The following is a 14,026-nucleotide window of genomic DNA, read 5'->3' as shown; positions in this document are numbered from 1 at the left end:
TTCCCTTCTGTGCCTGTCTAATCTCATACCAGCGATGCCAGGACAGCAGGAAAATATTTCTCTATGTTCTCCAAACTTAAGACCAAATGGCCAAGAACCCCTGTGGTGACCCCAATGCATAAATCCCCAGCCTTATCATGAAAGGAAGGATGCTAAGGCATTCCTTTGTCCCAGGATCACCAAAAACCTTAAATCAAAGACGTTATCTCCCAAATAGACCAATAGACTTAAATTTAACCCACTGGTGGTTTAATACAAACAACGGCCTCAAAATTGCTTCAAATAAGCTAAATTGATTGCCAGTTTTTACCTCACATATATTTTAAGTATGCTAATTACATGCAAGAACCGGAGAATGGGGCATAGGTCCCGCCCAAGACAATATCTGATAGGCTGTCACACTAAGAAGGACGGATCAGATGGACACGCTTATAACCGAATGACAGGCTTTTTGCCTAGCTTTTAGCCCTGCTTGCAGTGACTTGGGCTCTTGCCTATGGTTTGTGCTGACCTTTCCATCGTCCAGCGTGTACTCTTCAAACCACCAAGAGCTCACTCAAAACTCATCAACTCTTCCGTAAGTCCCTCGCTGAACTTCGTCAAAGAAAGAGTCACTACAGACTTAGAGAAAACTCAAACCACAATCCAGTCTCGCGAACGAAGCGCCACCCGGCAAAGCCAACCAATCACTTACCATTGAGTGCTGTCCCTCAGATCGCGTCATAGACAGACTGCCAGCCAATCAGCGCCAGAGATTCAGTCTCCAGCAACTTCCAGCAAAGCACCCACAGGAGCATCCAAACGCAAGTACCCAATATCTAATTCTGGCTGAAACTGGTGCAAATCTTATTAAGAAAATGAACTAAGATTAAAGTGTTAGTAGACTGATTCTCTCAGGTTGCGGGCAAGAAATAGTGTCTTTAGTTTTCATTAGTTTAGTTTGTGTGTATTAGAGTAGTTCAATAAAGCCTTGTTTGATTTTACATACCAGTGTCTTGTCAAGTCAAGTCACCTTTATTTATAAAGCGCTTTAAACAAAATACATTGCGTCAAAGCAACTGAACAACATTCATTAGCAAAACAGTGTGTCAATAATGCAAAATGACAGTTAAAGGCAGTTCATCACTGAATTCAGTGATATCATATCTGTTCAGTTTAAATAGTGTCTGTGCATTTATTTGCAATCAAGTCAATGATATCGCTGTACATGAAGTGACCACAACTAAGCAAGCCAGAGGCGACAGCGGCAAGGAACCGAAACTCCATTGGTGACAGAATGGAGAAAAAAACCTTGGGAGAAACCAGGCTCAGTTGGGGGGCCAGTTCCCCTCTGACCAAACGAAACCAGTAGTTCAATTCCAGGCTGCAGCAAAGTCAGATTGTGCAGAAGAATCATCTGTTTCCTGTGGTCTTGTCCTGATGGTCATCTGAGACAAGGTCTTTACAGGGGATCTGTATCTGGGGCTCTAGTTGTCCTGGTCTTCGCTGTCTTTCAGGGATGTATAGGTCCTTTCTAGGTGCTGATCCATCATCTGGTCGGGATACGTACTGGATCCAGGTGACTGCAGTGACCCTCTGATCTGGATACATACAGGATCTGATGTCTACGGTGACCTTGGAATAAGAGAGAAACAGACTAATATTAGCGTTGATGGCATTCTTCTAATAGTGGTATGGGAAGTGTTCCCGGTTTCCGGTTTACTTAATTATGGCAGCCTAAAAGTCCTTTAATGGATTTGGATATTAAAAGCATATTAGTATGTTATGTGTAAGCCAGGTTAAAGAGATGGGTTTTTAATCTAGATTTAAACTGCAAGAGTGTGTCTGCCTCCCGAACAATGTTAGGTAGATTATTCCAGAGTTTAGGCACCAAATAGGAAAAGGATCTGCCGCCCGCAGTTGATTTTGATGTTCTAGGTATGATCAAATTGCCTGAGTTTTGAGAATGTAGCGGACGTAAAGAGTATTATAATGTAAAAGGGGTTCATTCAAATACTGAGGTGCTAAACCATTCGGGGCTTTATAAGTAATAAGAAATATTTTAAAATCTATACGATTGGGAGCCAGTGCAGTGTTGACAGGACCGGGCTAATATGGTCATACTTCCTGGTTCTAGTAAGAACTCTTGCTGCTGTTTACTAAGCGTGCAGAACAACCACCCAATAAAGCATTACAATAATCTAAACTTGAGGTCATAAATGCACGGATAAACATTCCTGCATTTGACATTGAGAGCATATGCTGTAATTTAGATATATTTTTGAGATGGAAAAATGCAGTTTTACAAATGCTAGAAACGTGTCTTTGTAAGGAAAGACGGTGATCAAATAGCACACCTAGGTTCCTAACTGATGATGAAGAATTGACAGAGCAGCCATCAAGTCTTAAGCAGTGTTCTAGGTTATTACATGCAGAGTTTTTAGGTCCTATAATTAACACCTCTGTTTTTTCAGATTTTCAGCAGATTTCAACGAGTAAGAAATTACTCGTCATCCAGTTTTTTATATCGACCATGCATGCCATTCGTTTTTTCAAATTGGTGTGTTTCACCGGGCCGCGAAGAAAAATAGAGCTGAGTATCATTAGCATAACAGTGAAAGCTAACAACATGTTTCCTGATGATATCTCCCAAGGGTAATGTCACGGAGTGACTTTGAGGGTGGAACCAACAGTGAGAGGAGAAGTTCCGCCCAGACCGAAATTTGTAAGCCCTTGTCACTTCCGGAAACCCTGGACGCCCCAAATCAAGGGAAATCTTCAGCAGGTGCGTTCAATGACGTGGCGATTGCAGACGGGGCAGTTTGGGAGTATAAAGAAAGCATTGAGGATACAGGAAGGAGTGTTGTTTTGCTTCCTAAGGAACGCCACGAGTGAGACGGAGTGTTTTGGGCGCTGGAATAGGACGAAGCAGATGAGAGCAAGTGTGGAGTCGCTAAGCGAATTGGAGGATTTAAATACGGCTACTGGAACATGTTTGCCAGAGCGAAGTTTTGTGGAAAGAAGCCATACTCACCCGTGTCTGTTATATGAAGGTCCCGCAGGAAAATAGCGCTATTGTGGAACAACGATAACGCTTCCGGGTGTCTGTAAGAAGCTGGGGAGAGAAAGAGAGCGGGAGAAGATCAGTATCACGAAGACTGTGAGTACATTGGATTGCTTATATTGCTGTTTATATCTGGATGAGAAAGAGAGCGGGAGAAGATAAGTATCACGAAGACTGTGAGTACATTGGATTGTTTACATATCATTGTTCATACTTGGATATGGATAACTAATATCTGCTGGAGTGATTAACAGCTTGTTGAGCGGCCCCATCGTGGAGGACGAGACGAGTGGGTGAGCCGAAGTAAAGTGGGGCTGAACGGATGTTATTTGGCTGTGGCTACACCGCAAAGTTTGGAGCACTTACCGTGCCAGCGACTGTAAACTCCTCCAGGACGGAATCCGACCGGGTTTGGAGTAGAGATGTTCCGATACCATTTTTTCCCTCCCGATAACGATTCCGATACTCGTGCTTTGGGTATCGACCGATACCGAGTACCGATACCAGTGTGTTAAAAAAAAAGGAAAAGATCATACTATGCCTGCATAACTGTGATATTATCATTGTGGTAAGGTCTGGCTCAGGTTAAACCCTTTGTAAAACATGAATGAATAGAGGAAATGCAAGCCATTTATTTTTAAATAGAACAGTATAACAGTAGTGCAACAGCAACTTAAATAAATATAGGAATAATTTTTTTTTTTTTAATTAAACCGCAGCCACAATATTGTAAAATAAAGGCATTTAAATGTTTAAATAGAACAGTATAAAACAGTATTGCAACAACAACTTAACTAAATAAATATAGGAATAATTATTTTTTTTAAATAAAGTGCAGCCACAATATTGTAAAATAAAAAAGGCATTTAAATAGAACAGTATAAAACAGTAGTCCAACAGCAACTTAACTAAATAAATATAGGATTTTTTTTTTTTTAATAAAGTGCAGCCACAATATTGTAAAATAAAAAAGGCATTTAAATAGAACAGTATAAAACAGTAGTCCAACAGCAACTTCAATGATTCCTTTAAAAAAAAAAACTTAAAGTGCAGCCATTATGTTATAAAAAGGCATTCAAATCTTCAAATAGTGCAGTATTTAACAATAGTGCAACACCAACCTATAAAGTAAACATAAACAAAAATACAAATCAAAAGAGTAGCAGCTACATATTAAACAAAAAATACTTTACACCAAGTAGGCTACACATTGCAGTAGCATTTAAGCAATTTAGTATTGCTCATAATTTCAAGAGCAAAGGCAGATTCTTCTTCAAGAAGATGAGCATTTCTGCCCTCTCTCCTCCTAGCCTGTTCCTTCTTGCATCAATAATGTTGGATGCTACACTGAACAGTCTCTCACTGTCAACACTGGTACAAGGAGCACAGAGAAACTTTGCAGCAGTGGCAGCCAGGGTGGGAAAACGAATTTGGTTGACTCCCCAGTACTGGAATGGGCTGTCTGAGCGTGGGACCGTTTGCTCTGTCAAATATGTCTGTATTTGATTTTGAACTTGTGTGCTAGTGCTACTTGCCCCACGTTCCTCATCATGCTCCTGCAGGATTTCCTCAAACAGGCCTTTCAAGCTGCTCTTTCTGCTGCTGCTGCTGTCTGGCTGTGCTTCCAGACGTGGGGCTTTATGGGGGTTTTCTGGCACTGTCTCTGCTCCCTCAGGTGTGGTCCTGCTCAGTAACGCTGCCTCCATCTTCTCCACCTCTTGGGTCAGAGCATCCTTGGCATTCTTGTTGCTGTCTGCTCCTGTGAAGTATCTAAAAACAATGAAAAATAATAAATAAATGTCTTAATGTGTAAAATAAACATATAAACAACCTCTATAGTAGCTTTTAGTGGTAACATATTAATGCAACAGTAATCAATAATAATGCAATATCTAGTTATCCAAAACACCATTTCAAAATTTTGTTTATAATATAGACATTTAATAAACATATTAGACATACCTGTCTTTGAATCGTGGGTCTAAAAGAGTGGCAACTGCATAGAAGGGCTCATTCTCGATGGTCTTGAATCTTTTCTGGACAGCCTCAAGAAGGGTTGTTTTCATGGTTTTTATACCCGTGTCCCCCTCGTTCTCCCGAGCAAGCAGGCGTTTCAGCACTGTGACTGAGGGAATGACTTCAGCTGCAGAAGAGGTGGAGGAGCTAATCTGTCTGATCAGTTCTTCAAATGGTGCCAGAACAATGATGATTTTCTCCAGTAAAGCCCACTGGTAAGATGTAAGGGTCACTGGCAGGTCGTGGTCAGCTCCATATGCTGAAATTGACCGCTTCTGCTCCAGTAAACTTTCGACCATATAGTAGGTACTGTTCCATCGTGTTGCTACGTCTTGGTGCAGACGTTTGGTGGGCATTTGGAGATCTTTTTGAATTTCCTCCAGGCGTGTAGTAGCCAGTGGCGAGTGTTTGAAATGACCGACTATCTTCCTACCATTCGCCAGTGCATCACTCACACTTCTCTGTGACAGTAGTCCTTCATGCACCACCAGCTGGAGAGTGTGGGCGAAGCATCCCAAACTTGCTACATCCATCTCGTCCATGGCTTTCTTCATGTTGCTAGCGTTGTCGCGCAAAACAACATGAACGTTGGACTTGGGGATTTTCCATTTTACTAGCATCTCCTCAATTGCTTCGGCAATTGATGTGCCAGTATGTGACCCTCGGAACTCGTTCGCGTGCAGCACCGCACTTCGAGGGGTAAATGTTGACTCTCTGTCCACCCAGTGTGACGTTAAACTTAGCAAAGACATGGGGCACACGTCGGAGCTCCAAATGTCCGTGGTAAAGCTGATTGCATGCACGTCTTTCAGCATACACAAAATGTGTTCCCTAACTGTCTCGTATAATTTGGGTAGCGCAGTTTCAGAGATATATTTACGACCTGGCAAACAGTACCTTGGCTCCAAATGCTCCATTAAGCGGCGAAATCCAACATTTTCGACGACAGACAGGGGTTGGTCATCCAGGACAATAAACTCCACAATTTTGTCGGTTATCTTTGTTGCTTTTTGGCTGTCTTTGGTGAATTTATCTCGTCGCTGGAAGGCAGTTTCCAGAGTTTGCTGCTGCAGTTCGTCCTTTTTTTTACCCTTAGCTTTGGTGAATTCGTCATGCTCTTTAGTGTGACGTGTCTTCAAATGTTTGATTAAGTTGCTGGTGTTGAAATTTGCAACATTCGTGCCACCCCTCGAAATTCCTTCTTTGCATATGTTGCATTTCGCCGTCTTACTGGTGGGAAAATCCACTGTAAAGTACTGCCAAACTGCCGACATGATGCGTTAACGTTAGCTCTATGGTTAGCTCCTTTTAAGGGAGGAGTCAGGTGGTCAGTTCTTCTTCGCCCCTCGAAAACAACAGTAGCTGCCGATGGCAACACAGCGCAACTGTTTTAAGAGCGGCGAAGAAAAACTGTAAGCTAACGGAGCTAATCAGTAAATAGATTCCTATTTCTAATAAATTATATGGTATCGGATCGGTGCCTGGACTCCAGTACTCGCGGATTCCGATGCCAGCATATTCGGCAGTATCGGAGGCATTTCCGATACTGGTATCGGAATCGGAACAACTCTAGTTTGGAGTACTGACCTTAAAAATCACTGAAGTGTGTGTAGTCTGTCTTTGACGTGTGTACACCTGAAGTCTTGCAGTGCTGTGCCGTGTCCCTGTTGTCTGTACTCGCCCTCCAGGCCGGGAAAAGTTCCTGTTGGAGAGAACGTAGGCTGCCGTGGCGGTGCCTACCTATTCCACCTACGCCCACCTATAACTCCGTTCCTCGTATCCAGCTTGAAGGAGGTGAAGTGTGAATGCAAGACAAGGTATTGTGCGGATATTGTGGGGAAAGCTAAAAGCTATTGACTTTGAATACGCCCTGTAAGCCCAGTGTGAAGATACAGTCACTTGTTGAATACATACCTGTCTGTACGGGCTAAAAGCTATTGACCTTGAATACACCCTGTAAGCCCAGTGTGAAGATACAGCCATTTGTTGAATACTTACCCGTCTGCACGAGCTAGAAGCTATTGACCTTGAACATGCCCTTTAAGCCCAGCGTGAAGATACAGTCACTTGCTGAAAACTTACCTGCGCCCTCAGGGGCTTGTGTGTTACCTTGTACTTACCTAGGATGTCTATTGGAATGGAGGAGCTGTCAAGACGCTGGTGAAGTACAACCTAAAGAGCAACGAATATAGGAACAAGGCATTCTTCTCCGTCTTACCCATTACTCATCGTGTGTTTCTGTTGCCTTCAGGAGAAGAGAAGGGCACCACGGGAAATCAAGCCGCGAAGGAAGGACTTAGGATCAGTCAGGAGATTGGTGGGAGTTCTGTGAAAGGACGTAAGAGCCCTTGCCCCCATCCCCTTGTGATCACTTACCAAAGACCTCCAGATTTTAGATTCCCCTTTCTCCTTCCCTAAATTATCTTTTTAAATAATTTAAATAAAGTTGTTTTAAAATTATCCTTAACTTATCTCGTGTGTCTGGTCATTGGGGTGTTCGTGGGACCTCCTCGAGGTGGAAATTAGGAAGGGGCGTGACTCGCAACACCTGTGGTCCACTCCGACCTGTGACAGTAACATATAAAGTGTGAAGAGGAGTGGCCCTAGTACTGAGCCTTGAGGTACTCCATTCTGCACTTGTGAGCGATATGATACATCTTCATTCAGTGCTACGAACTGATGGCGGTCATATAAGTACGATTTAAACCATGCTAATGCACTTCCATTAATGCCAACAAAGTGTTCTAGTCTATGCAAAAGAATGTTGTCAATTGTGTCAAACGCAGCACTAAGATCCAATAAAACTAATAGAGAAATACGACCACGATTAGATGATGAGAGCAGGTAATTTGTAACCCTAAGGAGAGCAGTCTCAGTACTATGAAACGGTCTAAATCCTGACTGGAAATCCTCACATAAACCATTTTTCTCTAAGAGGGAATATAATTGTGAGGATACCAACTTTTCTAGTATCTTGGACAGAAAAGGGAGATTCGAGATTAGTCTATAATTAACTAGTTCTTTGGTGTCAAGTTTTGTTTTTTTGATGAGAGGCTTAATAACAGCCAGTTTGAAGGTTTTGGGGACATAACCTAATGACAATGAGGAATTAATAATAGTCAGAGGATCTATGACTTTCGGAAGCACCTCTTTTATGAGCTTAGATGGTATAGGATCTAACATGTTGTTGGTTTAGATGATTTAACAAGTTTATACAATTCTTCCTCTCCTATAGTAGAGAATAAGTGGAATTTATATGTTTAATAAATACCTGGGGTTATGTTTGTTTTCTTCTAAAAGAGAAAAAAAGTAATCGGATCTAGCAGTTTTTAATGCTTTTCTGCAGGATAGGTTACTTTCTAATTTTTTTTTAGGTTACTTACTGCACTCCATTTTTCGGGCTGCTCTCTTTATAGGGTGCGAGTATGCTCATTATACCATGGTGTCATACTGGTTTCCTTAACCTTCCTTAAGCATAAAGGAGCAACTGTATCTAAAATGCTAGAAAAGAGAGAGTCCATAGTTTCTGTTACATCATTAAGTTGTTCTGAGGTTTTCCAGTCTTTTTTGTGGTAGAAGTGATGGTTCTTCCATACTTGTAACAAGAAGTAGAATTTACAATTTTGGCTATATGAAGTTTGCACAAAACTAAATAATGATCTGAGATATCATCACTCAGCTGCATAATTTCAACACTATCAACATCAATTCCATGTGACAGTATTAAATCTAGAGTATGATTTCCACAATGAGTAGATCCTGAAATGTGTTGTCTAACCCCAATAGAGTTCAGTATGTCTATAAATGCTGATCCCAATGCATCTTTTTCATTATCAATATGGATATTAAAATCACCAACTATTAAAACTTTATCTGTAGCCAGAACTAACTCGGATGTAAAATCACCAAACTCTTTAATAAAGTCGGTATGGTGCCATGGTCGCCTGTATACAGTAGCCAGTACAAACATATTTATCATTAACATTTGTTTCTCTGGATAATGTTATATGAAGCACCATTACTTCAAACGAGTTATACTTGAAGCCTGCCCTCTGAGAAATCCTGAAAACGTTGTTATAAATTGAAGCAACAAAATTGTGCTGTGTGCTTACAAGTTACTGCCTTAAACTGTAGATTCTGTTACTTTGCTCATAACCAGTAATCATAATTTTATGATATTATTACCGTAGGCCACGGGATAATATTTTGTCCAGTATTGATAAGATACCCTAAGCTCAATTTATCGGTGGAGGAATAGTTGATAGAGGGTTAAATATTATTTCTGAATAATTTGCATTCTAATTCGGTTCTTACCTACTGTAATTCAATCCCCTTTGATTTATATTGATCTTAATTCCCTTATTAATCTTACATACAGTCCTAGGGCAATGCTAAGATCTGCTCTGACGAGAGCAAATTATTGTCTTGGTAATATAGACCGTCTCTGTATGTTTTGTACTGAGACAAGTGTTCAATTGTTTCAATATGTCCTGTCTCCAAGACTTTATCTAACACATCATTACGAATTTACAGCTCTGTCAGGACTTTCAAAACCGGAATATAAACAAATTTCTGTCTTGAAGATAAATCTAAAACATATCAATCAGCTCCATGACTTTAAATTTGTTCTTGTAAAAAGTTTCTCTTTTATACTCAGAGCCAAAAGGCCCGTCTTTTGGCAAGAAACTCAAGGGGGTTTGAGATAATTTGAGATAAGGTAACAGAGCCTTCTATACATTGTGATGTTTCTTTAGAAATAAACAATGGACAAATAAAGTCTTTAAACACTTAGATGTAAAGTTATTCGCAAAGTGACGTCAAAAGGAATGGCAGTCAATAGAATGCTCACAGCGGGTGAGTGCCAGGTAGCATTAAAATGGAGCCATAGGAGGTACGAGTTGTGGAGAGAGGCCATTTTAAATGTATTTACTTGGACGGCTGAACTGAACGGAATATTGTGAGTTTTTAAAGAGTTTCCGTGCTTTTTTCAAGTTGAAGTTGTTGTAACTCTTCATACTTTACTTTCCCCCTTGCAAGAAACCCACGTCTGATCTCCAAATGGTGGTCTGCGTGACCGTTCACCCCCACTGCTGCGTGTTGCCATGGATACAGAGTGTATCGGGCGGCACACGTATCACTACACATGAAAACAATCACTAAGTTTTAATCCCGCATCTAACTCAACATAAAAAATATAGTCCATACACTACGCTGGTGGTCAGTGTTTTTTTGCACTCCTCTTCCCCATGGACCATGAGTTGCTCTGTTATCTCACTTTCTGTTAATGCTGTGCCAGGTTGATTGAGTGCAAGCAAAGCTTCTTGTACGAGTCGCGACGCCACGTAAATTGGCAGGTTGACCCGGGTATATTGTTCCCACTGTTCACATATTTTTCCATAATAATGAAGACAGGTCTCACACCGTTTCACTTGTGTAAGAGTATATTACAACAATCGTCCCTCTGACTAAAAGCCCAAATAATTTTTAACAGTGCACCCGCAGGCGTATGAGACATTTTTTTATTTTTTTTATGGATGGGCTCTTTTTATTTAAAATCTTTTGGACTGAAGCAATACAATGACTGCAATGATAGAGCTTGAAAGATCAAAGACGAATCTGACTGCATTCGTCTGAAAGATGAAAGTCATATACACCTAGGAGGCCTTGGGGGTGAATAAAACGCAGCCTAATTTTCATTTTTGGATGAACTAGCACTTTAATATATGCTTTATTGTGATGGTCAGACATTCCACTGAATCAGTAACTTTGCAAGTACATGTCAACTTAATCTAACCCTACCAGTCTACTAATACTCTACTAATACTGAAATGAGAGTTAGTAGATAAGTAGGTGGAACGTTATTTATAGTCAACAGAATGTGTTAAAGGGACCATCAAAATAAAGTTATACCCCAATGAAATATAAGCTATACTAATACCACCACTAAACAACAAAAATTTTATAACAGCGAAACCATATTGTTTAAATGCTTTAAATTAAAAGGGTCTACCCATTTAAATAAACAAAATGGTAGCGCTCGGACAGGTAGAATCTAAACCATCTTAGAGCCTGCCCTTGAATACCTGTATAGTTGTGTAATCTATCTATGAGTATGTCATGATTTCTGGTGTCGAACGCAGCACTAAGATCAAGTAAAACTAGCAATGAGACGCAGCCTTGATCAGATGCAAGGAGCAAGTCATTTGTAATTTTAACAAGTACAGTTTCTGTGCTATGGTGGGGTCTGAAACCTGACTGATATTCTCCATAAAGATCATTTTTTGCAGGAAGGAGCCCAATTGAGCAGACACAACTTTTTCTAAATTTTTTTACATAAATGGAAGATTTGAAATAGGCCTATAATTTGCCAGTACACTAGGATCTAGTTTTGGTTTCTTAATAAGAGGCTTGATAACCACCAGCTTAAATGGTTTTGGCACGTGACCTAAAGATAACGACGAGTTAATAATATTGAGAAATGGTTCTTCGGCTACAGCTAACAATCTTTCAGTAATTTAGTGGGTACAGGATCTAATAAACATGTTGTTGGCTTAGATACAGTGATAAGTTTATTTAGCTCTTCCTGTCCTATGGTTGTAAAGCACTGCAGTTTTTCTTTGGGTGTGATGGATGAAACTGAAGTGTTAGACGCTGTAGAATCTACATTCGCTATTGTATTTCTAATGTTATCTATTTTTTCAGTGAAGAAATTCATAAAGTCATTAGCCACTGTGCTAAATAAAAAAAACACTGTTTAGCCACTGTGCTAAATAAAACCTTGGATTGTTTTGGTTATTTGGTCATGCAGTTCCTACAGCAGATCAATAAACAGAAAGGCTTTCTAATAGCAGTGGTTATAGAAGGAATGGTAATTATAATTGAAAGACTAATGAACTCTCATGAATTAAAGACTAAAACTGATAAGCATCTCTATTAGAACATTTATTCCAAATTTGGACATTAATTTGAAGCATCAAGCATATCATATGTTAGTCATTGTACATACGTAACATAACATAGTCAGTGTCCTTTTTGTTTTATTATACATGCCTGTGTGTGTGTGTGTGTGTGTCATGTCAACCCCCTTCTACAGCCCGCAGTCCATGGTTGCGAGTTGGGATTGAGGGCCTGTTGCCACGGTGATAAACCAGGCAGTAATATCACTAAGCGCTACAGGGATTATTGTGCAGACAGATGGGTGAGAGAGAGCATCACTTCTTAAAAGATGAGCAGAGACCACGGAAGACTCACGCCGTAATAACTGTTAGCATCACCACCTGCAGCCGCATGCATCATCTGATCTCCCACAGTGAAAGTAAATGTCACTTTAATCACCTATGGTTGATATAATTAATGACCATAATTATGCATTTGAAACACAGAGAAACCACTAGGAAATTCAGATTATCATTTCGAAAGCCAACATAAGCACTGATGTGCTATTTAAAGGAAGACCTCTTCATATGTTAATAGCATCGCACATCTATCAATAAACTGTGCGCGTGGAGAAGTGAAATTATTATAAATTCAGTAATGACATGTACAGTACATGCACTCTGCCATCAGATACTAATGACCTATATTTGATAAACCCGTGAGCAAGAGAAATGGCTTCATTTGGCAGAACAGTTCTTGTGCTGGGGTCGAGCTGGCAGGCTTTGCCTGACTGCTCATATTTTCAGAACTAATAGATGAATAGGTAATAGATGAAGAGGAAAGGGGTTTGCATTCTCACTAAGAGTGAAGAGAAGAGAGAGACCGAAAAATAAAAAATAAGAAAGAGAGCATGAAATGTGAAGTGTGTTTATATTTTTTTAAATGTTTTCTCCTACATGCAGAGTCTGTAAAGCCTGACATAAAAAATAATAGTTTGTGTAATTTTATTCAGAGGCCCGAACTGAGGGAAAATATGCCATTTGGTGCAGTTGATAATATTTCTATGGCCGAAATGTAACATGAAATTCCGATATCTTGTAATGTAAATCAATGAGATCTTTATAATAGCAGACTAGTTGCATCAAATGCATACAAGTATTGTCATTATCACATATTATGTTAAAAGCTCTCAAAGTAGTTTTTATTGTGGGGTTGCACATACAGTATAACGCAACACTATTCAATGATGATTGAGAGACGTACAAATTAGTGTTCTTCAACGACCTGATGTATCATATTTGATACTCACATTTTAACAAATTTTTTCTAAATAACTATGCATGGATAATCAAGAAAACCTAAGTTGCTTCAGTCCAGGAAGTGTTCATCTTGAAACATTACTATGACTTGATTGCAAATGATTGCACAGATCATATTTAAACTGAACTGAGATGATGACATCACAGAATTAAATGATGAACTGCCTTTAACTGTCATTTTGCATTATTGACATTACATTGCATTGCATTGTTTTCCTAATGAATGTTGTTCAGTTGCTTTGACACAATCCTTTTTGTTTAAAGTGCTATATAAATAAAAGTGACCTGACTTGACTAAAATATCAAATGTATTCTTATGTTTAATTCAATACAAAAGATTTCACAGACCAAATGTACCACACTTGAAGGATGTCATTTTTACAATCACTCTAAAAGGCCTTTTACTTTAAAGTATAAACTTTTTAGGAGGTGAATGTAACAGAGGCCTACTGGTATGAGCTTCTTGGCCTCATAGGCTATAATGGTCTATATTGTCCTATATCTTATTCATAATTATATATTGATTTTCAGATGAAACTGTGCCATCCATATTTCACTATATTGACTATTTGCTGTCACACATTTATGAGCATGTTTCATGGTTAATCATAAACTCAAATTCTGAGTTGACAGAGAATACATATTATGTATGTTATATATACCTGTTCTGTTTATGACTGTCCATTGGTTCGAGAGATTTAGAAAGGCAGATGCTAAGAGAGAAGTGGATTTAGACCAAAAGAGCTGCACGTTGAAAGAGACTGAAACAACA

General features: G+C 39.6%; 1 protein-coding gene across 1 annotated transcript; it reads right to left on the bottom strand.

Moving 5' to 3' along the window:
• Nucleotides 1-3,771: 3,771 nt before the first annotated feature.
• On the bottom strand, nt 3,772-6,918 carry LOC113098399 (zinc finger BED domain-containing protein 4-like). Its single transcript, XM_026263452.1, has 2 exons — nt 5,006-6,918; nt 3,772-4,813 (listed from the first exon to the last, which is right to left on the bottom strand). The coding sequence occupies exons 1-2, from the start codon at nt 6,331-6,333 to the stop codon at nt 4,285-4,287; spliced, it is 1,857 nt and encodes a 618-aa protein (XP_026119237.1). The 5' UTR covers nt 6,334-6,918; the 3' UTR covers nt 3,772-4,284.
• Nucleotides 6,919-14,026: the final 7,108 nt, after the last annotated feature.

Source organism: Carassius auratus, unplaced genomic scaffold (assembly GCF_003368295.1).
Source record: "Carassius auratus strain Wakin unplaced genomic scaffold, ASM336829v1 scaf_tig00216545, whole genome shotgun sequence".
NCBI lineage: Eukaryota > Metazoa > Chordata > Actinopteri > Cypriniformes > Cyprinidae > Carassius > Carassius auratus.
Note: the sequence above shows the minus strand (reverse complement) of the source record. Positions and strands in the feature narration are given on the sequence as shown.